General features: G+C 53.4%; 1 protein-coding gene across 1 annotated transcript; it reads left to right on the top strand.

Moving 5' to 3' along the window:
• The first annotated feature begins 1,261 nt into the window (after positions 1–1,261).
• Positions 1,262–22,302, top strand: ITGA5 (integrin subunit alpha 5). Its single transcript, XM_069491618.1, has 30 exons — positions 1,262–1,687; positions 8,111–8,241; positions 9,477–9,589; positions 9,724–9,844; positions 10,015–10,076; positions 10,168–10,213; positions 10,468–10,593; positions 10,825–10,869; positions 11,012–11,055; positions 13,139–13,195; positions 13,368–13,420; positions 13,724–13,932; positions 14,199–14,390; positions 14,617–14,662; positions 14,843–14,944; positions 15,126–15,181; positions 15,313–15,467; positions 15,739–15,876; positions 16,012–16,079; positions 16,420–16,570; positions 16,657–16,749; positions 16,914–16,993; positions 17,106–17,186; positions 17,295–17,400; positions 17,770–17,922; positions 18,824–18,907; positions 19,016–19,129; positions 19,727–19,828; positions 20,415–20,537; positions 21,183–22,302. Exons 1-30 carry the CDS (start codon positions 1,320–1,322, stop codon positions 21,264–21,266), a joined length of 3,303 nt encoding a protein of 1,100 aa, XP_069347719.1. The 5' UTR covers positions 1,262–1,319; the 3' UTR covers positions 21,267–22,302.
• The last annotated feature ends 1,962 nt before the right edge of the window (positions 22,303–24,264 follow it).

Raw genomic sequence — 24,264 nt, 5'->3', positions numbered from 1 at the left:
GAAAAGGGTCAGGACCTGCAGATGCGAGAGTGGGAGGGGGGGCCAGCATCATCGCCCCACAGTCTGACCATCCGGCCTCTCCCTTGGGCTGCAGCTGGCTCTGGAGGGGGCTTTCAGAAAAAACAGATGGGTGATCTGGGACAGGAAGTAGAGTAGTAGAGTGAGGGGGAGAGTCATGGCAGGGAAAAAAACATTGACTCTGGGCACTTTTATTCTGAGCCTCCCAGGCCAGAGTGGGGCAGAGGACTGAGGAAGAGAGGGGACAGGGTTTGACTTTGGGGGTATTCTGGAAGGGGAGGAGTCCTGGAGGAAAAAGGCAGCAAGGGGACTGGAAAGGAGAGGGAGTTAGGAGAGAATCTAAGCCCCTTGGTCCCCCTCCCCCAGACTAAGATAAAGACTAGAATCCTGAAAGGTGATCTCATCACACAGAGCCAGAGCTGGGGGAAGGGGTGGGGAGGGGGTCACTGCCTTCCCTTACTGGAGTCCCTTCCTCTAATTCCACAGGGAGTCTGGGAAGAAGGGGGTCCTGGGTTCCAGCTCCCAATAGTCAAAGCCAATAGAATCTTTGCAAGACACCCCATTACTACCACCACCACCCCTCACAATTCTCCAGGTTTGTAGCAATCAGGCCAGTTTAATCAACGAGGTACTGAGGGCCCAGCCACTCCCAGGCTCTTGGTCAACTGCCAAATCCAAGGAAAGAGCTCAGTAGAGGTTTCCATACCCTACAACCAAGAAGGTAGTGAACGGGGGGCAGAATCTCCCTGGTGAGTGACCCCAAACTCCTGGGTTTTCAATTCTAGCTGCTCAGAGGGGAAGGCAGCTGAACTTGAGGAGCTGGTGTAGGTCTTCTAACAGGGTGACCAGGAGCGCTCTATACTCCTGAGTCCCAAATCCAGCTGGCCAGAACCCAAGCACCCGGTGGCCCCAGAAGGCCAGGGGGAATCCCAGTTGGCCACATGCCAAAGGAGTCTCCTGTCTCTTTAGACCCCAAAGTCTCCTCCCTGAAGCAGTGAGGGAGACCCCACACACATATACAGGCTCCCTCCACCCACCAGAGGTGATTCCTTTCCTCATTAGGAAATTCTCCGCTCTCTTTTTCCGACTCCTTTTCCGAGCGTTTACGTTGTACATCTGGAAAGGAGGGGAGAGGAAGGAGGGGGAAGCAGAGAGGAGGGGGAAGAGCCCAAACCCGCCCAGTCTGACCCAGTCCAGACAACCGGTCTCCAGCTGGGGCTGGGGAACGGGGGTGGAGAGGTGCGGCCCCCCCACGCCCCTTCGGGGCGGGGGGCGCGGGCTCAGCGGTCCAGGACCCAGGAATGCCCCCCCGCCAGCCCCCTCGGCAGGCGGGGGGAGGGCTCAGCCGGGAGTTTGGCAAACTCCTCCCCGCGTTGAGTCATTCGCCTCTGGGAGGTTTAGGAAGCGGCTCCGGGTCGGTGGCCCCAGGACAGGGAAGAGCAGGCGCTATGGGGAGCCGGACGCCAGGGTCCCCTCTCCACGCCGTGCAGCTGCGCTGGGGCCCCCGGCGCCGACCCCCGCTGCAGCCGCTGCTGCTGCTGCTGCTGTTGCCGCCGCCACCCAGGGTCGGGGGCTTCAACTTAGACACGGAGGCCCCAGCAGTGCTCTCTGGGCCCCCAGGCTCCTTCTTCGGCTTCGCGGTGGAGTTTTACCGGCCTCTAACAGACGGGTGAGTGAGAAGGGTTGGCTACAGGATGGGGGTGGGGGTCCGCCTGGAGACGCGGCTGGAGTCTGGAGGGGACCAGGGCTTGAGTTTGAGGGTGGAGTTTGGAAGAACTAGGGCTGGAGTTGGGGGCCTGCGCTGGAGTAGTTAGGGGACCGTGGCGAGAATGGAGAGGGGCCTGGAGCTTGAGAGAGATCAATGGGGAGACATGTGTCGGGTGGGGAGAAGACATGAAGCTGAAAGCTGGAGAAGTCTAGGCAGGGGTCTCAGGGCCGAGGGAGAAGAGGAGAGCGAGTGAATGGAGAGCTGAGGGTCTCCAGTTGAGGTCTGTGGGCTGCTGGGACCTGAGAAGGGTGAGGGCGGAGAGGGGCCCCGGAGGCCGGGAAGAGCTTTTGGGGACCCTGCTTGGGATCCACGGGGACCATTGTGCCGAGAGAGAACGGGTCGATGCAGAACGAGCTATGTGTAGTAAGAGGGGAGTCAGAGACTGAGGGGGTCGGAAGGTTAAATGGGGGCCAGCCTCATCCTCCCCTCCCCCCTCAACTCAAACTGGGGAAGGGGACGGCGGCTCCCTCCCCTTTCTCTGTCTCCCACTCCTCCCTCCACCCCCAATCTGTGTTCAGGCGCGGGGATCCGAGGAATTGGGGAGAGCGCTGGGACCCTGGCACTGGGGGCGCAGGGGCTGGGGGCAGGCTCAGCCAAGGGCGGGTGCTCGGATGTGTCGGGAGGGGTGTGTGTGAGCGCGTGAAAGGGGGTGGGCGGTTTCCCTCTTCCTCTAGCTGTTGGGAGGAAGAGAAAAGCTGATTTCCTGTAGCTTGTCGGCTGGAGCTGAACTGAGACCATGACTTCTGGGGCTGGGGTGGGAAGCTGGGGAGATGCTGGCTTGCTGGGCCCAAAAGCTTCAGAACGAAGGACTCAGAATCTTGGAAGTCTCCAAGGAGGACCCTTATTCCCAACTTAGCAGAGTGACAAGCTGACCCAGATCCTGAGTGCCTAGAAAATGGGGTGCTCACAGGCTTGAGGAAACCGGAGTTAGAGCAGAAACATTAGAACAAGGGTGTTTGTTTAAATGGGTGAGGGGGGGAATTGGGAAGGAAGAGAGAAAAGTGACTGCTCCTGGACTGGGACAGGAACCCCCAGATGCCAGATTCCTGATCCTCCACAGTGACTGGAGTAAGCCTCTTTCTCCTCCATCTCTGAGCTCTGAGCTTCCCTCTGCTCACCACCACCCTACCCCCACTGCCCCCACCGCCCCGCCCAGTATCAAACCCAGGATCTAACCCAGCATCTCCGGGTTTGATAGGAACTCTGTCAGAAGTGACCTGTTTTTACACATGATACGGTTAACTGATCCCTGCCTGATTTCTTTAATTTTTGGAGAAAAAGGGTTAATCTAGCTAATATAGAGAGGCAGATTTCTCCTTTGTCTGGAGGACTTGGGGATGGGAAAAAAGAAAGATGGTTAGGCCCCAGCTGTTGGTTCTGGGCTATTCAAGGTCCCCACCCAACCCCCACCCCACCCCCTCTGGCCTTTTGCCCAAACCCCATTGCATCACCCCTGACTGGAGCCTCTGCCAGGCCTGGTCTCCCCCAGGTCCCCTCAAACTTCTTACCATGACCCTAATGGAATAGAGAGGAGGGAGGGAGGGAGGGAGGGAATGGGGTCTCCTCCCCCAGATCAAGGTATCTAGTTGTCTCGAAGTTAACCTTCCCCTTACTCCCCCCTCCCCTAAACAAGAGTGTTATTTCCCTTTTAAAGTACTCTAAAACATCTGGGCTTTCACATACTCCTGGTCCCCTAGGTGTCTGTCTGGCCCCTGGCCTGATCCTACAGTCCCTAAAGCCCTCTTCTAAAACAGGACCCAGCTTTCTCATCCTTTCCCCTCCCCTTCTGCTCATCTCCCCTCCCAAGAGAACCCAGGTGTCCAACTTGCATTCCTCCCCTCTCATTTTCTGTTTGCAATACCCTCCTAGAATAGGACTCCGAACATTCTGCCTCCCCACCGACCTCCCTTCCACCACAACTAAGCCTTCAACCCCCTCCCCCCAACGTGGGATGAACAGCCCCTCACCTAGGGCTGTTGCTAGAGAGAGAAGGCCCCAGTGCTCTTGTTCTTTCCTGCATCACCTCTCTTAGGGAACACCAAAACAGCATCAAAGGACAGGGCGAGCACCAAAGAGGTTACATGGTAGGAAACAGCAAAGCTTTAAGTCACCCAGAGCTGGGTGCTAGCCCCACTGCTCACTAGTTCTTCCTGGAACCTGGGGCAAGGTACTTACACGCTTGGAGCCTGGTCTTCCTGTGAATATCAGACACCTAACTTACAGGGATGTTCTGAGGACGTAATGAAAAAATATGCATAAAAGGCGCTGGGTCCACAGAGGGTGATCAATACATGGGAGGTGTATGAATTTTATGGGGTAGCTGTTTCTGTTTCTGGTTCTCTCCTCCCTGGCGACCACCTAGTTCTCTGTTTAAGTATAGCCCCATTTCTTACTTGCTTTTAACAGTGATAGTAACAATAGTCTCTCACATTTCTTTAGCACTTTCTCATCAATTTTTTCATTGGATTGCTACAGAAATCCTTGTGTTAAGCAGAGGAAGCATTATTGCCCCATTTATAGATGTATAAAAACTGAGGCTTCAGGAGTCATAGAAATTTAGAACTAGAAGTTAGTCTAGGGATCATTCAAAGGAAACCCATCATTTTATGAGTAGAGAATCCAAAGGCTGAAGAGTGGAAGTGATTGGCCCAGGACACCTGAAAGCTTGAAAGGTGGACCAGTCTCCGCTCAGCTCCCTATTCCCTTCTGCAGCTGCCACAAGTGGAAGCAGCTCTTCCTCCTCAGCCAAGCAGGCACATCCCTTGTGAACACACTGGAGGACCCACAACCAGGTGTCCTCCTCTGGCCTGTCCTGCAAAGCCTGGCCCTGATCACTTGCTGCTCTCCACCCCCGACCTTGCCAGGCCCAGGGAGTCAAACAGTAACCGAGTATTGAACAGGGACTTGGTTAATCAGAAGCCTGGCGGGGGAGATAGTGGAGAGGAAAGGAGGGGATACATTGACAATGGGGTAGATCAGAATGTTGGCCTAGGAATCAGGATTCTTGGCTTCTGGTTCTTGTGCTGGGAAGGATTCTGAGTGACCTTGGACATGTTGCTTAACTTCTCTGGGACTTAGTTTCCCATCTGTAAAATAAGGACATGGGACTAGATAAGCAGTTTTGAACTTTTCCCCTTATTCCATGTGGCACCCTGAGGCATCTACAATAAAGTCTTAAAACCAGTGGATGCTCTCTACGGTGCCTTCCAGCTGTTGGAGTCTGTTTCCAAGGACCAACTCTAGAATGTCAGGGTTCTGAGGCTTCGAAATAAATTATAGCAATTATTTCTTCCCTTGGATTCTATTTTGGAAGAGCTTACCTGCCAAACTGCATTTAGTAAGGAATAATTAATTCCTTTTCTCATTTTTTATTAACCAGAAACATCTATAGCTGTCAGTTAGAGCTTCTGACCAGCCTGAGATAACCAGGTTCCCCACATGGGTTGATATAATTCCAGCCAAAAGCAAATACACTTTAGGTATAAATTAGCCTGGCCCACCTTATCTGATAAATGCATGATTTCTGTTTGGCTTTCTAAAATACTGCAAAAAGCCTAAGGACCCTCCATTGTTACCTTCTTGGACCCTGCGAGGGCCCAACTGCTGCAGGATTTAGGAAGCAAGAACTATGGGAGAATAAGGACAAACTAGCTTACATGCCATCCCTGGCACCAGGCACCTCACTTGGCATGTAGGGGGAGCAGTATTTATTAGATTAACTTGGGGTTGCTAGAATCGAAGCCCTGCTGAATCTTCAGGTATAAGCCATGTGTAGTTGGGGGGGGGGCAGGGGGAACAGGTATGTGTCTGTGTCACTTGCCTATATTACAGGTAACCTAAACTTTCACACAGCTAGAATGGATGTGCCCATGGCCCATGGGCCTGTGGGCTTTACAAGCTTTGTAAGCCCTCTCGCACCTTCCAACCCTGCTAGACTCCAAGCTACTCTGTCAGGCCATCCCAGGAGTTTCAGGCTCAGCTCCTCTCCGAGAGCGGGGCCCCTTGGCCTCAGCCCTGTGCTGAGGCAGCCAGGAGACTTTGAGATAATCTTTTCACCCAGAGAAAGAGGGAAAGGGTATTGCCCAAGTCCACACTGAGTTAGCACCTGAACCAGAACTCCTGGCTCCTGGTCCAGGGCTCCTTTCACTGCTTCCTGTACCACAGCTTCTCTGGCCTGGTACAGTTGGTGGCCCTTTCTGCTTTCTGGAGCCTGAAGGCAGCAACCAAGTTCTGTGGGCACTGCTCCTGCTAAGACAGTGGTATACCAGCCCTGGGGCAAAGCAACCTCTTACCATCACCAACCTCACCCCCCAGCTGGATGTAATGCCTACGTGAGAAGGGCGGGGCCTGGCAGGGGGTTGGGGGATGTAGGGTGGGAGACAAATGGAGAAGTGAGAGGTTGGAAACAGACAGGAAGCTACAGGCAGTAAACATTTCCTGTCCCCAGGGTAACCGAGGCTGGCACCTCCCCTCCCATCCCCCATAACTTCAGGAACTCTCCCTCTTCTGCCTCCTCCCTCCTATTGCTCTGGATTCTGGCTTCTCTTTCCTTCATTCCCATCTCCTGGCCCTCATAGATTTCCTCATTCCCTACTTCATTCCCCTTAGTCCTGCTTTCTCTGTTGTTTCCATCCCCCATTCCTCCTGGACCCTACCCCTCTGCAACTCAGTATACCTGGTCTTCTTGGAAGACATCCCCAGCTTTTGTGACCTATACCATAATCCCCCGCTTGGGACTTCTTTCCTAATAAGAAAGGCTGAGGTGGCCAGGCACAGTGGCTCATGCCTGTAGCACTTTGGGAGTCCAAGGCGGGAGGATCACTTGAAGTCAGGAGTTCAAGACCAGCCTGAGCAACATAGCAAAACCCTGTCTCTACAAAAAATAGAAACATTAGCCAGGCATGGTGGTGTGTGCCTGTAGTCCCAGCTACTCAGGAGGCTGAGGCAGGAGGATCACTTGAGCCCAGGAGTTGGAGGTTGCAGTGAGCTATGATCACGCCACTACCCTCATGCCCGGGCAACAAAGTGAGACCCTGTCTCCAAAAACAAAAAAAGAAAGAAAGAAAGGCTGAGGAAGGTATTCATGTATCAGGAAAGGGGTAGGTATTGGGAGGGTTGAAAGCTGAAAGGGGACAGAAACCAACAGAGATAAAGAAACCTAAGATCTGAGATAAAGAGAGAGAGAGAGGGAGAGAGAGAGAACACCCAAAAAACAAAAGCAAGTGAACAAGCAGTGATAGGGGCAGAGGGACAGAGAAGCATACCGCAGGAGGAAAGCAGGAGAGCAGAGGCCAAAACTGGCAGGGACATTGGCCCAGGGGCCAGGTGGAATTGCCCAGGCTGCCAGATGCAGTCCTGGCGGGAGACCCTGGAGGGGAAAGCCAAGGGAGCCAAGAGCTGTGTGGAGCCTTGGAGGCAAGGAACCCAGGGGTGGAAGAGGCAGAGCTGAAGGCAGGAAGATTGCCCAGGCCCTTAGCTATGACCACCCCTTTACACAGGACACCCCAGGAGAGGCAACCTTCTCCTCATCTCAGGGGAAACTGAGGCACTGTGTCCTGAACTAGGACCCCAGTAGATCAGGCTCTGAATTCAGTCTGCTGGGAATGGTATATGGGAAAGGGATTCAAGGGCTGTGACAGACACCCAGCCGGGAAAGGGAGGTCCGGGCCAGGGCCTAGGGTGAGGGCAGGGCCAGGACCTAGGGTGAGGGCAGGGCCAGGGCCTAGGGTGAGGGCAGGCCCAGGCCCATGGGAACAATCTGTTTTCACCGTCCTCCAGCTTCTCTCTCCACCTCTGCTGCCTGATTTCCAAGACTCACATTTTCCTCCTACACGTCCCAAGGCTGAGCAGCCGGGCAGCCGGATGCCTGGGTCTTGGCCCAGGGAAGGGATTTAGCTTGAACAAGAGGGTATGGGATAGGTGAGAGGACCCTGAGGCTCCAAAGGACCCTGAAGTTCCAGGGGCTGCACATCTAATCTTGGCAGGTACATAGAGGAGATGGAGAAGCTGGAGTCCAGGCTCTCGGGCTCTCTTCCCCTTCCAGGAACTGACTCTGGTTCCTCCTCTCTTTAGTACCAGGGGAAGGTAAGAGAGGAGATAGAGTGGTGGGAGGAGGGGAGGGTTGTGTTAGTGACAGCGGCACATGGGGACCGCCTGACTCCAGCCTGTGCCTCTGGCATCTGTGGCATCTTCTGAGATATAAATACAACTCAGGGGGCATCTACCCCACCCTTAGCCAGCCCTGGCCTAGCGGCCTGGGTCCTTCCTGCCTCCAGAGACTGATGAAGAGCTAGGAGCCACTCTGAACTCCTTTCCCCTTCACAGGGTCAGCGTGCTGGTGGGAGCGCCCAAAGCTAACACCAGCCAGCCAGGAGTGCTGCAGGGTGGTGCTGTCTACCTCTGTCCCTGGGGCGCAAGCCCCACACAGTGCACCCCCATCGAATTTGACAGCAAAGGTAGGCCTATGAAATTCAGGGAGGGACTGGGGGAGGAGGGACTGCAGCTTGGGGGCGGGCCTGGGTGGGGCCTGGAGCAAGGGGTGGAGCCTGCCCTGTACGGTGGCCAAGTGCCCTCCCAGCGCCAGCTTCGCACTGTGGCTCCCCATGGCACTCACTCCACGTTCCCAGTCCAGCCCAGCCCAAGGAGGGCGGGCGTGATTCAGAAACATGTGGCTCTCATTTCCCCTGAATCACCCACAACTCAGGGAGGCCAGGGCCATAACACAGACAAAGACAGGGAGAGTAGCAGACTATTCAGTTCCTTTAACTAAGTACTGACTAAGTGATCGTGCGTGGCAGGCACCGTGCTGGGGCTGCAGGGATTGAAAGATGATTAAGCCACTGCCCTCAAGGAGCTCGAGGTCTGGAGTAGAGGCAGACATGGATGCGGGGGGAGAGAGACCGACAGCTATTACTTAAAGGGCACTTGCTCTGGGCCAGGCACTTTAAGTGTTGTGAGCACTTGACATATATTAGCCCACTTAATCCTTTCAACAACTGTACAAGGTATTATTATCCCCATTTTATAAGCGAGGAAACAGAGGTTAAGAAACTTGTCCAAGATCACACAGCTAGTAAATGGTGGAGCAAGGACCTGAGCTGGGCAGTCTGTCTCCCCAGATAAAGACTCAGATGAGAGGACAAAAGGAGGAGAGCATAAAACGGTGGAGACAGTGGAGTGGAGTCGGGGGTAAGGATCGTGAAACAGACTGATTTTTTAAAAGCCTGGAAGATGAGAGAGGAATAAGAAAGGCTGTCATATAGAGGGCTTGGAAAAAGACACAGAGAGAGAGAGGTCAAGAAAGGAGATGGAACGAGATGCTGTCAGAGACACAGCCCAGGTACAAAGAAGTACAGCCACAGGGTGCCCTCTTGGGAAATAGCCGCTCTTCCCCACCACCCTCCTGCCCCCACCCCACTGCGGGCATCCTTGTCTCAGCTGGATGAGAAAGCAGGGGAACCAGGGGCGGGCAACTCCAGAAAGCCCAGGTTCCGTGTGCGTGTGCACACGCGTGTGTAGGGAGCGGTGAGTCAGGCGACACAAAGCAGAATCCCCGCTGTCCTCTCCCAGTGAGTCATGGGGGCTCAGGGCTTGGAAGTGTTTCGTGGGTATCCCCAGGCTGATAGTGGGGGTTGGTCTAGAGCTCAAGTGGCCATGGCCCAGCAAGACTCCCCCTTCTCATTTCCCCAAGGCTCTCGGTTCCTGGAGTCCTCACTGGCCAGCTCAGAGGGAGAGGAGCCTGTGGAGTACAAGTCCTTGCAGTGGTTCGGGGCGACAGTTCGAGCCCATGGCTCCTCCATCTTGGTGAGGAACCAGCAGACTCGGTGGCATGGTGGCTAGGGGATGGGTAGAGTGGTTAGGTAAGGCCAGGCCTGGAGGGAGGGAAGAGGGGCCTTATTGGACTAAACCTGAAGCCCCCTCCTCTCGGACCCTCCCAGGCATGTGCTCCATTATACAGCTGGCGCACAGAGAAGGAGCCACTGAGCGACCCCGTGGGCACCTGCTACCTCTCCACAGACAACTTCACCCGAATTCTGGAATATGCACCTTGCCGCTCAGGTAGGGGCAACAGGGGGTCTGTGCCCCACATCTGCCTTCTCCATGTGAGTGTCTCATATACTCAGGGTTGACTCTCCACAGCCCCCCATGGGCCATTAGCCTTTATCCTCACTGTCCGGTCCAGGGAGGCCCTTTCTCTGGTTCCCTCTCTCACCTCCTTCCCCTTACAGATTTCAGCTGGGCAGCAGGGCAGGGCTACTGCCAAGGAGGCTTCAGTGCCGAGTTCACCAAGGTGAGACGGTGATCAGTGAGGGAAGGGGCTGTGGGTGGTGGACACAGAGGGATCGGGACCAGATGTTGGACTCCCCTCCTTTTACCCACAGACTGGCCGTGTGGTCCTAGGTGGTCCGGGGAGCTATTTCTGGCAAGGTAAGTCCTTCTTCTGCCGCCCTTTAGCTCTCTGGCACATAGCCTCCCATCCCTACTGCCAGTACTTTTCTCCTCTGCCTTCTTGCCCTTCTCCCAATTCTCCTCTTCCTTTCTTGAGACTTACATATCCTGTTCTGCCCCCTTCCCATGCTTCCCTTCCTTCAACCAGACTTCTAAAATCATACCCAGTCAGCCCCCAGAGCCCCCTCTTCCACCTCACCCTCCATCCATCCCCTCCTCATCCTCTTCCCCAGGCCAGATCCTGTCCGCCACTCAGGAGCAGATTGCAGAATCCTATTACCCCGAGTACCTGATCAACCTCGTTCCGGGGCAGCTGCAGACTCGCCAGGCCAGCTCCATCTACGATGACAGCTACCTAGGTAAGCAGGCAAGTGGAGAGGGCACGGCAGGGGAGAACCTCACGTGCTCCTATCCCCACTCACCTCCTTGCCTCCCCTCTCCCACTCGGGCATCCCCAACCCCCTGCCATACTTGTCATGTGCATGATGGCTATGAAGGCCCAGGCAGTGTAGGGAAGGGATTGGTGGATAGGCCAGGGCAGAGGGGTCCCCAAAGCAGGAACAGTAACATCCATTCACCTCTTCCCCCAGGATACTCTGTGGCTGTGGGTGAATTCAGTGGTGATGACACGGAAGGTGAGTGTGTCCCCAGGTTGGGGCCAAGGAAGGGAGGCAGATAGAGACCCAGGACCTGAGAGCCCATGAACTTGGACACTCACCATTCCTGTCTGCTTACCTTTCCCCACCCTTAACCTACAACTTCCTCTTCTCTTTGCAGACTTTGTTGCTGGTGTACCCAAAGGGAACCTCACCTATGGCTATGTAAGACCCAGCCTGACCTCTCCCTTCCTCTCTCCCCCGGCTAATCACAGAGAGCCATGCACGGCAGTTTGTGAGGGCTTGAAAAGTGGCTGTGAACACAGGCTCTGGCGTCAGAACTGGGTGCAAGTTCTGGCGCTTCCTCTGGCTGCGTCATTCTGTACTTCATTCATTACCCTGCTTCCTGCTTCACCTCTCTAAGCCTCATTCTTCTCTGTATAATGGGATAATAATAGTTCTGACCTCACAAAGCTCTTGTAAGGTGAAATGAGAAAATGCATGTGAAAGTACTTAGTGAATTGTTAGGCAGTGTACGACTGGTAGCTGCTATTCTTAGACCATGACAAGTGCTTTAAAAAGATACGGGTAAGAGGGCCATACGAGTTCATTCAATTAACAACATTTATTAAGGCAAGGTAAAAGCTAAGAAGATGAATAAGACATCATATCGCATCTCATAAGATGCTTCCAATCAAGTATGTAAGATAAGACACACATACAGTTATAACGTAAGGTGGAGCCACTATTCATAAGCCCCTCAATACCTCTGGCACTGTCCGTTCATGATTTCTGTTCTTCACAACAAGTCTATGGGCTAGATGTTACCATTCACATTTTACATACGAGAAAACTGAGGTTCTAAGAAACCAAGTAAGTTGCTTAAGATCACCCAGTTTAGTAAATAGCTGGATACAGATTTAAAATCAGGTCTATCTTATTGCAAAACCAGCATTCTTTCTGTATTTTGATAAATTTCAGAAAAGTAGGGATGGGCGCAGCCCTACTATAATCCCAGCACTTTGGGAGGCCGAGGTGGGAGAATTGCTTGAGGCCAGGAGTTTGAGAATAGCCTGGACAACGTAGCAAGACACCATCTCTACAAAAAATAAAAAAATTAACCAGGCATGGTGGCACATGCTGGTAGTCCCAGCTACTCAGGAGGCTGAGGCGAAAGGATCGCTTAAGCCCAGGAGTTCAAGGCTGCGGTGAGCTATGATCATGCCACTGCACTCCAGCCTGGGCAATGGAAAAAGACCCTGTCAAGAAAGGAAGGAAGGAAGGAAGGAAGGAAGGGAGGGAGGGAGGGAAGGAAGGGAAAGGAAAGGAAGGGACGAGACAAGGAGAGGAGAGGAGAGGATTAGCTGTTACAGCAGTTTAGGGGAAGTAATAACCTCCTTTCTAGGGAGAGGACAGATCAGAGAAGATTCTATGAAGGACCAGCAAAGATGAGGCAGGAGGGCATCCTAGACAGGAGCATGAAAGAGATGGAAGAAAAGGAAAAAAATTCAGCCCAATTTAATAGACTCATGGGTTCATTGAGGATGAGGAGAATAAAGGAAAGGTTGAGCAAGAACAGGTAGGTTAAAGCCAGATTCTTTAGAGCTTTGGAGGACCAGCCAAGAAGTTGAGACTTTGGGCAGTGCCTCCAGGGAACCACTGTAGATTTTCAAGCCAGAGGACACTGTCCTAGATCCACTCTGGGACAGTCAATCAGTCTGGCTGCGGTGGGTGGGAGGAAGGTGCCTTCAGGAAAGGGCGCACGTGAGACAGGGACACTGTGGAAGCAGCTGTCTAGCAGTCCTGGGAGAGGGCTCACATCAGAGTCACAGCAGCTAAAGTTGGGAAGCGAACAAAGATTCAAGAGACTTGAATCCCCTGTTGCTCAGGGGGAGATAAGAGTGTTTGTGGTTTCGGGGAACTGAAGGATGAAGGATGACTCAGGTTTTGAACATGATGGGTGTGAGGCCCCAGTGTATTCAGTCGTAATTACCGAGTGCCTGCCACTCAGCAGGCACTACGTTAGGCTCCTGCCCCCATTGATCTTACGTTCTAGTGGTAGAGATAGACAACAGACAAATATGAAATCTGTCAGTAGTCAGTAAGTGATACAGAGAAAAACAGTGAAGCGTGGGGGGAGCTACCTAGCACAGAGATGGGAATGTGAGGGAGAGCTCAGGAGGGAGTTAGGGACACAAGGTCTGTGTCTCCAAGGAATGCCTGCCCCAGTGTCCTGTACCCCTCAGTCCTGCAACCATAGGGTGGTCTGGGAGTCCAGGACCAATGGACCTACCTCTTCATCCCCCAGGTCACCATCCTCAATGGCTCAGACATCCGATCCCTCTACAACTTCTCAGGGGAACAGGTAAGGACAGCCCTGCTTGGCTCTCTGCCAACCAAACCCCTGCCCTGACCCAGTCACACCAGCCCAAGTTCCCAGCCTCCCTGAAGTCTCTGAACTCCCCCTCGCAGCCCCTGCTGATCCTGTTTGTGGGCCCCTCTGTCCTGACCCAGTGCTGCCCCTTTTTCCTCCCCAGATGGCCTCCTACTTTGGCTATGCAGTGGCTGCCACAGACATCAACGGGGACGGGTGAGCACTGGGAAAGGGGCACACCATGATGTCCCTCCCGGATCCAGGAGGGAAGAATGTGAATGGGACAGAAAATGCAAGGAGAGTTTCTCCAGGGCTTTTTCTCTGGATTCTCACTTATACCTACATTTCCCTTGCTCAAGGACAAGGAGAGAGCCGAGAGCTAAAGATCAGAGACGTCAGATCTTCTGACTTGGTGGGAGGGAGCCTGGGACCCAGGATGCCTGGGATTTCTATCACTAGGATTGGGGGAGGGGTGGCAAGACAGGGTATCTGGATACCTGGGTTTGCCCTCCCCCTCAGGCTGGATGATTTGCTGGTGGGGGCACCGCTGCTCATGGAGCGGACAGCTGATGGGCGGCCCCAGGAGGTGGGCAGGGTCTATGTCTACCTGCAGCACCCGGCCGGCATAGAACCCACAGCCACCCTTACCCTCACTGGCCATGATGAGTTTGGCCGATTTGGCAGCTCCTTGACCCCCCTGGGGGACCTGGACCAGGATGGCTACAATGGTAAGCACCTTGGGCTCAGGGAGCTGAGGACGAGTCGGGGGCCTGAGTCAGAGGGGGCTTGGGAGTGGGTCTCCCAGACCCCCCTGACTTCCCAGGGAGGGGTATAGACTTTGATCCCAATGTCTAGGTCTTAAGGTTTGAAGGGATTAGAACACAGGTATTGACAGATGGGAAAGAATAGGATCCTAGGTCCCGGGGTCTGCTGGTAGGGATTTGCACTCCTGGATTCCTGGCCTGCTGACTGGTGTGTGTTCTGTGTCTTGCAGATGTGGCCATTGGGGCTCCCTTTGGAGGGGAGACCCAGCAGGGAGTAGTGTTTGTATTCCCTGGGGGCCCAGGAGGGCTGGGCTCTAAGCCTTCCCAGGTTCTGCGGCCGCTGTGGGCAGCCAGCCACACCCCAGACTTCTTTGGCTCTGCCCTTCGTGGAGGCCGAGACCTGGATGGCAATGGGTACCCTGGTAAGTTGTGCCTGAGGCCCCTTTTGCCTTCGACTTCCCTGGTCACTGACCCCTACCGCCTCCTCTGCACCTTTCCTAACCTCCTGGGTGCAGTTCTGGCATGATGCCACCAGACGGCACTGTCCTCTCACGTCAGCCTCCTTGAGCCAGGAAACTAGAAGGGATTAGGAAGAAAGGATCTCGATTTGGGGCTTGCTGTAACGGGTGGTTTCTTGACTTCTTGCAGATCTGATTGTGGGGTCCTTTGGTGTGGACAAGGCTGTGGTGTACAGGTATGAACTCCAAGGGGTTGGGGGAGGCAGCCTGAGACAGCTGGGAACTGGGAATCTCTCAGGAGGGCTCAGACTGGGAAAGTCAGTGCAGAGGACACTGGCATCCTGGGGCCTGGGCATCAGGTTCCTGTGCACAGGTTACAGTCTTCATCCTCTTTACCCCACACCCACTCTCGGCAGGGGTCGCCCCATTGTGTCTGCCAGTGCCTCCCTCACCATCTTCCCTGCCATGTTCAACCCGGAGGAGCGCAGCTGCAGCTTGGAGGGGAACCCTGTGGCCTGGTGAGCGGGGGCCTAGGAGATGGCAGGGATCTGAGCCTGGGATACCTCTGTGCCTGGGGGTGGGCAGAGGTACCAGGTCTGCCTTAGGAAGGGGGATGGGATGTCCTAGTCTGGGAGGAGGTAGAGGATAAGGTGCCTGTTCCTGTTGGCTTCACCAGCTTTATTCTTGGTCTTTCTCCAGCATCAACCTCAGCTTCTGCCTCAATGCTTCTGGAAAACACGTCCCTGACTCCATTGGTGAGGGAGACTGCCTGGATCTCCCTGGCACTGGGGCAGGGAATGACGGGACTGGGGACCTGGACACCTGTCTTCTCTCTGAACAGATGAAAATAGACAGGCAGATTCTCCTTGTATGTCCTTGGCTGCAGGCTTCACGGTGGAACTTCAGCTGGACTGGCAGAAGCAGAAGGGAGGGGTTCGGCGGGCACTGTTCCTGGCCTCCAGACAGGCATCCCTGACCCAGACCCTGCTCATCCAGAATGGGGCTCGGGAGGAATGCAGAGAGATGAAGATCTACCTCAGGGTATGGCCCTGAGGGCGGGGTGTGGACTGGTCAGGGTGGGTGGCCACATAGAATTTAGGGCAAGAGATTGGGAGATTACAGTGAAGGGCTTGGGACTCCTGCGGTGGCTGAGAAAGGGGGCCCTTCTGTCGAAGGGGCTGGGAACCAGGCTGCCAAGGCCTCTGCAGAATAATTGGGCCCTACGTGGACAAAGGGAGTTGTAATAAGCTAAGGAGCAGGGCCATCAAGTCCGCAGAGTCTCCTAACTCTGAAATCTCTCCCCTGGCCCCAGAATGAGTCAGAATTCCGAGACAAACTCTCCCCAATTCACATCGCTCTCAACTTCTCCTTGGACCCCCAAGCCCCTGTGGACAGCCATGGCCTCCGGCCAGTCCTACATTACCAGAGCAAGAGCCGGATAGAGGACAAGGTGAGGATGGGGCAGGGAGAAGGGGCCTGGGAGGACAGAGGCCTGGACGCCTGAAGCCAGGGCCCTGGAGAAAGGAGAACCTGCAGCCCAGGCATGGGTCTAAACTCCCCCTCTCAAGGCTGCCCTGCTCCCCAGGCTCAGATCTTGCTGGACTGTGGAGAAGACAACATCTGTGTGCCTGACCTACAGCTGGAAGTGTTTGGGTAAGTGGGGTCTGACATTAAGCCAGGCAGTTCCAGATGCACCTGGCCTCTGGAAAAGTAGAGGATGGACATATTAACTGTGTGACCTTGGAAAGTTACTGAACTTCTCTAAGCTTCAACCTCTTCACCTGTTTAGTAGGAATAATAGCATTTATTTCTCTGACTTTTTGGAAGGATTAAATGCAATAATGTACATAAAGCATCTGGCCTGCTGCCTGCCATAGAGTTGGAACTCAGTAACTGGTGTCTATTATTGCCGTAGTATTATTGTTATTACGGCCCATTGTCCTGGTTTGAGGATGAATTCTCCAGTGTCCCTTACCCTGTGTGCCCCCTGCAGGGATCAGAACCATGTGTACCTGGGTGACAAGAACTCGCTGAACCTAACTTTCCATGCCCAGAATGTGGGTGAGGGTGGTGCCTATGAGGCTGAGCTTCGGGTCACGGCCCCTCCAGAGGCTGAGTACTCAGGACTTGTCAGACACCCAGGGGTAAGAGGGGACTCTCAAGTGGGGGGTGGGGGAACACCCCTCGGGAGAGGGCACCAAAACCTGACCTGCACCGCCCCCACCTCCAGAACTTCTCCAGCCTGAGCTGTGACTACTTTGCCGTGAACCAGAGCCGCCTGCTAGTGTGTGACCTGGGCAACCCTATGAAGGCAGGAGCCAGTGTAAGTTTGGGACATCAGAGGGGAGGGGGCTGGAGGGAGAGAGCACCTGTGGGCAGTGACCAGCCAGTCGAGAGCATAGCTGTGGGATAGGGAAGGAGGGCCAGGATGGGAATGAGGCAAACACTCAATCTAACAGCCCCTTTTCCTTCCTCCCTGTCCCCCAGCTCTGGGGTGGCCTTCGGTTCACAGTCCCTCATCTCCGGGACACTAAGAAAACCATCCAGTTTGACTTCCAGATCCTCAGGTGGGCAGTGGGTGTGGCCGGGCTGGGGCTGAGTCGGGAGCGGAAGGGAGGGCCGGGCACAGCTCTCCCGGCTGGGCTCCGGCACCACCTCAGTCTCACCTCCATCCCACAGCAAGAATCTCAACAACTCGCAAAGCGACATGGTTTACTTCCGGCTCTCCGTGGAGGCTCAGGCCCAGGTCTCCCTTAACGGGTCAGTGCCAGAGCAGAATGGGTCCTTTACTGGGAGGGGAGACAGGCTTCCAGGGAAGGGTGTCTATGGGGTCCCTTCCACGCTCTTCTAAACCCCCCTCCTCCTTAGTGTCTCCAAGCCTGAAGCAGTGCTGTTCCCGGTGAGTGACTGGCGTCTCCAAGACCAGCCTCAGGAGGAGGGGGACGTGGGCCCTGCTGTCCACCATGTCTATGAGGTGAGGAGGGACAGGAGTCCAGGCTAGGGGGAGTGGAGGGGCAGGGCAGGAATGAATGATGGGACAGTAGGAGCTAGTATGAGTGACAGGTGGCTGGGACCAGAGTGAGGGACTGAGAGGAAGAAGAGGAGGAAGGGGTGAGTGATAGGCAAAGGCATGGGCAGGGTCCTGGGAGAGACAGCCAGAGGAGAGAGTTGAGTGACTTTAGACAGTGATTAGAGAGGATTTCATCTCTGCCCATTGGTTACCTCCTTCACTGCTGAGATAGGAGCCCGCAGCAGGGTGCAGTGGGGCCATGGTGATCTAGGGTCTCGGTGGGGCAGAAGCATCCCCTTCCTTCTCCTGATGATTGTGTTCTTCTCTCCTCAGCTCATCAACCGGGGTCCCAGCTCCATTAGCCGGGGCGTGCTGGAGCTCAGCTGTCCCCAGGCTCTGGGAGATCAGCAGCTCCTCTATGTGACCAGGGTTACGGGACTCAGCAACTGCACTGCCAGTCACTCCCTCAACCCACAGGACCTGGAGGTGAGGGCCCTGGATGCTGGCAAGGGAGCAGGCCCAGAGGACCAAGGATGAGGGGCTGGGGACCTGGAAGAGGCAATGAGGATGTGCCTATAGCTAGGACTGAGGCCACTGGAAGAGGGTCAGAAAGCCCACTGACACCTCAGAGCCCTGGGAGGGAAGACTTTTATCCACTGCCTTTCTGTCTTTCTGCCTGAAATATCCTTCCTTCATTTCCTGGCATACCTCTAGGGCCCAGCTCTGTGCCACCTCCTCTGGGAAGCCTTCAGACTGGTTCTTCTGGGCCCCAATACCTGTTTTATAGTTCATTTACTCATTACCGTTTAATTAAATGAGTGCCCGTACTGAACATTGTTAAGCTCAGGAAATACTGCACCAAACAAAATTGACAAAGTCCCCATGTTCATGAAGCTTACACTCTACTGGAGGGTGACAGACAATCGAAAGTAAAAAGAGAGAGAAAAATGAACAGGTATTGCAAAGTGATGAAAGTGCAGTGTTAATATGCTGTGGGGAGACTGGACGCTGAGTCATCAGGGAAATCCTCTTGAAGAGGTAACAGCTGAACCGAGGCCTGAGAGACAAGGGTGGGGCTACCTGTGAACACTCGGGGAGAGCATTCCAGACGGAGGGGAAGAGCCAGTTCAAAGGCCCTAAGGCAGGAACAAGGACCTAATTATTTATGTACATATCTCTTCCATGTAAACTCCAAGAACCAAGTTTTATTCATGTCCATGTTTTACTACTGAGCTCAGTTACTTGCACGTAGGAAGTGGGTGGACAGTTGGCTGGATCGGTAAAGAGGTAGATAAAAGAATAGTTTGAAGCTGCATTGCAACCCAGGTGCGGGCCAACTAGGACGCTGTAATGAGATAGGGATGCAGCAGTCTCCTTCCTCTTACAGTTGGATCCCGAGGGTTCCCTGCATCACCTTCAAAGACGGGAAGCTCCGGGCCAGAGCCCTTCCTCCTCAGGACCTCAGATCCTGGTAAGTCATCCTGGGAATGAGGTCTGGGCCCAAGCACTGAGTACCTGTTCGGGTTGTCAGAGCCACCAGAAGGGCAGAACCCCAGGTTCCGTCTCCCCTTCTTCACAGAAATGCCCAGAGGCAGAGTGTTTCAGGCTGCGCTGTGAGCTTGGGCCACTGCACCGACAAGAGAGCCTAAGTCTCCAACTACATTTCCGAGTCTGGGCCAAGACCTTTCTGCAGGTAAGGAGCCTCACCTCAGCCCTGACCCCTGGGCCTACCTAGACTGACCTTCCCCTTTCTCTGCTGCCCTAGCCACTTCCCCTTTGGTGAATGAGACCCAGGCACTCCAGCTCCCCTCCCTCACCCTTGTCTAGACCAGGCTGTGTGTCCGTGGCGCCACCTAGTGGTCACACTGGGAGCAACAGCTTCTCTTTCCTGGCCCATTCACGAAAGGAGGAAGGGCTGAAGGGAGATCAGTGTGCAAAGAATGATTGAAAGACAGATGGAAAATGAATCCTTAGAGGCAAGCATTTGTAAGAATAGTAAAGAGCAGTCATTTATTGAGCACACACTATGGGCCAGGAATTGCCCTGGATGTTAACCCACATTAATGACTGCAAAAAAGTTTTGCATTAAACATATAATCATCTAATTATACATTATGTAGTTAAGATTATTCAATTACACATTTATTATCTCATATAATACATCAAGAGAGACTCAAGAGCAGATAAGTCCAAAATAGGGAAAGATCACAACCTGAGCCAGACCATGAAGAACCCTGTGTCCTCTAGATCCCAAAAGGGGCTGCCCTGACCAACCTTCCCTCACCCACAGAGGGAGCACCAATCATTTAGCCTGCAGTGTGAAGCTGTGTATGAAGCCCTGAAGATGCCCTACAGAATCCTGCCTCGGCAGCTACCCAAAAAGAAACTTCAGGTGAGTCCAGGGCCAGAGGTCTGGGCCAAGGAAGACAGGGCTCAGAGTGCTGGAACTAGGACTGGGATATGGGTGGGAGTTGGCCTTGTTATTGTAACAACTATTTATTGAGCATCTACTATGTTCCAGGCACTTTGCAAGGGTCAGGGATACAGTAGTAAACAAGATCAACATGATATCTTTGTTCCTGGAGCTCACAGTCTAGTGGGCAATAATAACATAGTGTGATGAGTGCCACAATATTTATGAAAACACATTATAGGAACACCTGAACCCAGTCATGCTGGGTCAGGAAAGGCTTCCTGGAAGAAGTGATGTTCAAGCCAAGACCTGAAGAATAAATTGGAACTAACCAGCCTAACCATTCAGGAAAGGAATATTCTAGGGGGAGTGAATAGCAGATGTGAAGGCCTGAAAGTAAGAGACAATATTGCATATTTTAGGAACTTAAATTTTTAAGTTCAGAATGTTGTTAGCTCAAAATAAGAGGAGGGAAGTGGGTCTAGATCCAATGACAAGTGGGGGCCAAGTGTAGGGTAGAAAGAATTTCTGGGTTTTCAGTAATCTCACCCAACTTGCTCACCAGGTGGCCACAGCCATGCAGTGGACTAAGGCAGAAGGCAGCCATGGTGTCCCACTGTGGATCATTATCCTAGCCATCCTCTTTGGCCTCCTGCTCCTAGGTCTGCTCATCTACATCCTCTACAAGGTCAGCCACATCCTGCCTATGACTTGGCCACCCTCTCATCAGGCTCTGCCCTTGTCCTGGCATAGTCTACCCCTCGACCAATTCTCCAGCTATATGCCCCCACCTCTGTCCTGGCTGCATGCATCCCATTCTGACCCTTCCTATAGGATCCCTCCCTTCATTCTGTAGCCCCTAGCTCAGGAAGTGTCCTCTTGACTCAAGATAAATTTGTCTATATTTGCAAAATCAGTGTAACCCAGAGATGGCAAATACATGACATTCATGCTGTCGTTTCCTCCAAAATCCATGGCAGCCATCACTAATTGATCATATCCTAGAAGTGCCCTGAAAATCTTTCTCAAGAGGCAGCCACTACTAGGCAATCAGGCTTGGCACCTGAGCTCAAACCTATTTGCCATTTCTGGCCTCACTGGGGGCATTTTTAAGGCACTGGTAAAAGACACTCCCATACAAAACCACTCCCAATTTTAGCCCTCCTGGGCCCACTGGACCCAGTATAGGTATTCTTAGCCTGAACTCAGAGGCCACTTTTGCTGGATATAGAGGTTGGAGGCACTAGAATCCTCCTCATTCCCTCTTGAAATAAGAACTGGGGAGAAATGGGAGCCAGAATACCTAAACTCTCTCTCCTTTCCCCTTCATCAGCTCGGATTCTTCAAACGCTCTCTCCCATATGGCACCGCCATGGAAAAAGCTCAGCTCAAGCCTCCAGCCACCTCTGATGCCTGAGTCTTCTCGATCCCAGACTCCCAATCCAGAAGACCCAGTTTCCCCACCCTCAGTCTACTGAAAGTGAGGGGACTGGGCACTTCCTGAAGGTGCTGAGGGCCAGGGAGAAGTTCCTCTCCCCAGCCCAGAGACATACTTGAAGGGCCAGAGCCAGGGGGGCAAGAAGCTGGGAGATCCCTCCCCCCATGCACTGTGAAGGACCCTTGTTTACACATGCCCTCTTCATGGATGGGGGAACTCAGATCCAGGGACAGAGGCCCCAGCCTCCCTGCAGCCTTTGTGTTTTGGAAAGAGTTTCTTGAAAACAACTTGGAACCATAACTGGGGAATCCATTCCCAGTTCTTGGGCCAGACATGCCACAAGGACTTCCTATCCAGCTCCAGCCTGCAAAAATCTGTCCTCAGCCTTGCCAGAGATCCAAAGGAAGCCTCCAGCTAAGAACCTGGAACTTGGGGAAAGAGACCTGGCAGCTGTGGACAGCCCCCGCCCTGGTGGGCCAACAAGGAACACTAACTATGGATGGTGCCCCAGGACCAGCTCAGGATAGATCCCAAACAAGGATCGACGCTGGCCCAGAACCCAGCTCCAGGGGCAATCAGAACTCAGATGGGGCCAGATCCAGCCTGGGGCCTGGGGTTGATCTGGATCCCAGACTCAGACATTGGTAACCTAATCCAGGCAGATCCAGGACTACATTTGGACCTGCTCCAGACTGGTCCTGGAGGCCCAACTCACCCCTGACTTGGAAGAAGTCAGAAATTGCCCAGGACCCTGAGGGGGCCATGATGGCAACAGATCTGGAACCTCAGCCTGGCCAGACGCAGGCCCTCCCACTCCCCCAGGGAAAGGGGAGCCCAATCCTGGGCCTACAGAATTTGGGTTCTGCCTTCCAGCTGCACTGACGCTGCCCCTCTTCTCTCTGCCCACCCCTTCCCTCACCTTGGCTCCAGACACCCAGGACTTATTTAAACTCTGTTGCAAGTGCAATAAACCTCACCCAGTGCCCCCACTTACTGGAATTAGAATCTGTGAGCTCTTAACTCTTTCCAAACCCATCCTGGAATTAGATGGCTTGGTGGGAAGGAGATACCTGTTTCTCTCACAGCTTCTTTCCACTGGGAGCCAAGAATGTGACCCCCAAGAACGGTGAAACTAGTTTCTGAGTTCCCTTCCCTTAGGTGATGATGGAAGGGAAGAAAGGAAGGCTTGACTCCTCTGCACCTCACTCAGCCCCCGCCAGATCTGGGTCCCAACGAGGGAGGAGAGAAAGGAATCCCTTCTCTTTGGGTTTGAAAATTAGAGAAGAATACAAAGGAGGAGGTCCAAGTTGAAGGTGGGGGAGGATGGTTCAGAAATTCACCTGGGCTTCCCCAAATCAGAATAATGAAATGAGTTGAGAGGAAAAAGCCGTGGAACTAAATTGGAAGAAAGCCAGTTAGGTTTTTGTATTGTTTAAATTGCTATTGTGTGCTGGTGGGAGTAGGGAGCTGGTGTTAAATATTTTGCATAATTATCTCATTTAATTTATTATCAATCCTGTGAAGTAGGTACTATTAACCGCATTCACACAAGGAGAAACTGAGGCCCAGAAAGGTCATATAACTTTCCCAAGGTCACACAGCAGAGCAGAATCAAGCTCAGCTGGTCTGACTGTGAAAGCCCTCATTCTTAACCACCATGCCTGTAGGGTTCAGGTCTTTGAAGAGTAATCATGCAAACCTCAGGGTCCTAATGTGCCCCAAGAGGAAGGAGAAGAATGGAGTTGTTGGAGGCAAAGAGATCCACGTCAGGCTAGACCAGAATTCAGCCACCAGAGGGCAGCATAGCCACAAATTTATGGGAATTTGGGGCCCGCAGGGTGTGAGGTCCACCTCACCCTCTTCCCCCATCACCAGGCCTAGTCTTATTAACGGCCTAGTAGTACCTGCATCACCTCAAAATATCTATCCCTCCTGGGGACCAAGCCTGGACCACATTCCAATCTGTGACTTCTTAGAATTCTATAGCTCAGGAATGTCTTCACAGAACCCGTAAGTGAAGACGGACTAATGGGGAGGCAGCCACACAGTGAGGCAAAGAACCAGCCAGTATTTTTTTTTTTTTTTTTTTTTTTTTGAGACAGAGTCTCGCTCTGTTGCCCTGGCTAGAGTGAGTGCCGTGGCGTCAGCCTAGCTCACAGCAACCTCAAACTCCTGGGCTTAAGCAATCCTACTGCCTCAGACTCCCGAGTAGCTGGGACCACAGGCATGCACCACCATGCCCGGCTAATTTTTTCTATATATATTTTAGTTGGCCAGATAATTTCTTTCTATTTTTAGTAGAGACGGGGGTCTCGCTCTTGCTCAGGCTGGTCTCGAACTCCTGACCTTGAGCGATCCACCCGCCTCGGCCTCCCAGAGGGCTAGGATTACAGGCGTGAGCCACCGCGCCCGGCCTTTCAGCCAGTATTTCTAAAGGAAGGAAAGCCCATACTTCTGATACACCGAGAGGAGTTCCCCCTCTTGGGAGAGGGATGGGGGTGGCAGCAGCCAAACTCCAGAGGCCAGACCTGAAATGTCTTCCACTGTTGTGAGGAGTACATGAGGGGAAGTGGGCTCTGAGTATCGTATCGGGCTGGTGTCGCGGGTGTGTCTCTGTGTAGGGCCTGTACTTTTGAGAGCGTGACAAGGTCTCTGCCAGGGATGCACAACGCAAGGAAAGAATTCCTTGGGCTCAGAAATGCCACAGATGTAATGTAGTACAAGCCTCTCTGTCCCTGAGCTGTAATTCTCAAACTCTGGTCTAAGTTTCCTCTCCCAAACCTCCCAACCCTCAAGGGCAAGTCCCACCTTGAGACTTTAGTAGTCCAGAGAACATGAGGGTGGAGGACAAGAAGGCCTGAGCCTTATCCTTTTTTATTTTACATTCTCATGACAGTGGCATTGAGCCCTATCCTTGTCTGTGTTGGTGGAGATGGAAAGGAGGAGGGAAGGAGGCCCTAGGAAGTGAACAGAGCAG

The sequence above is a fragment of the Eulemur rufifrons genome, chromosome 16, assembly GCF_041146395.1.
Source record: "Eulemur rufifrons isolate Redbay chromosome 16, OSU_ERuf_1, whole genome shotgun sequence".
In the NCBI taxonomy this organism is placed as follows: Eukaryota; Metazoa; Chordata; class Mammalia; order Primates; family Lemuridae; genus Eulemur; species Eulemur rufifrons.
The sequence above is the reverse complement of the archived record's forward strand: the minus strand, read 5'-3'. Positions and strand labels throughout refer to the sequence as shown.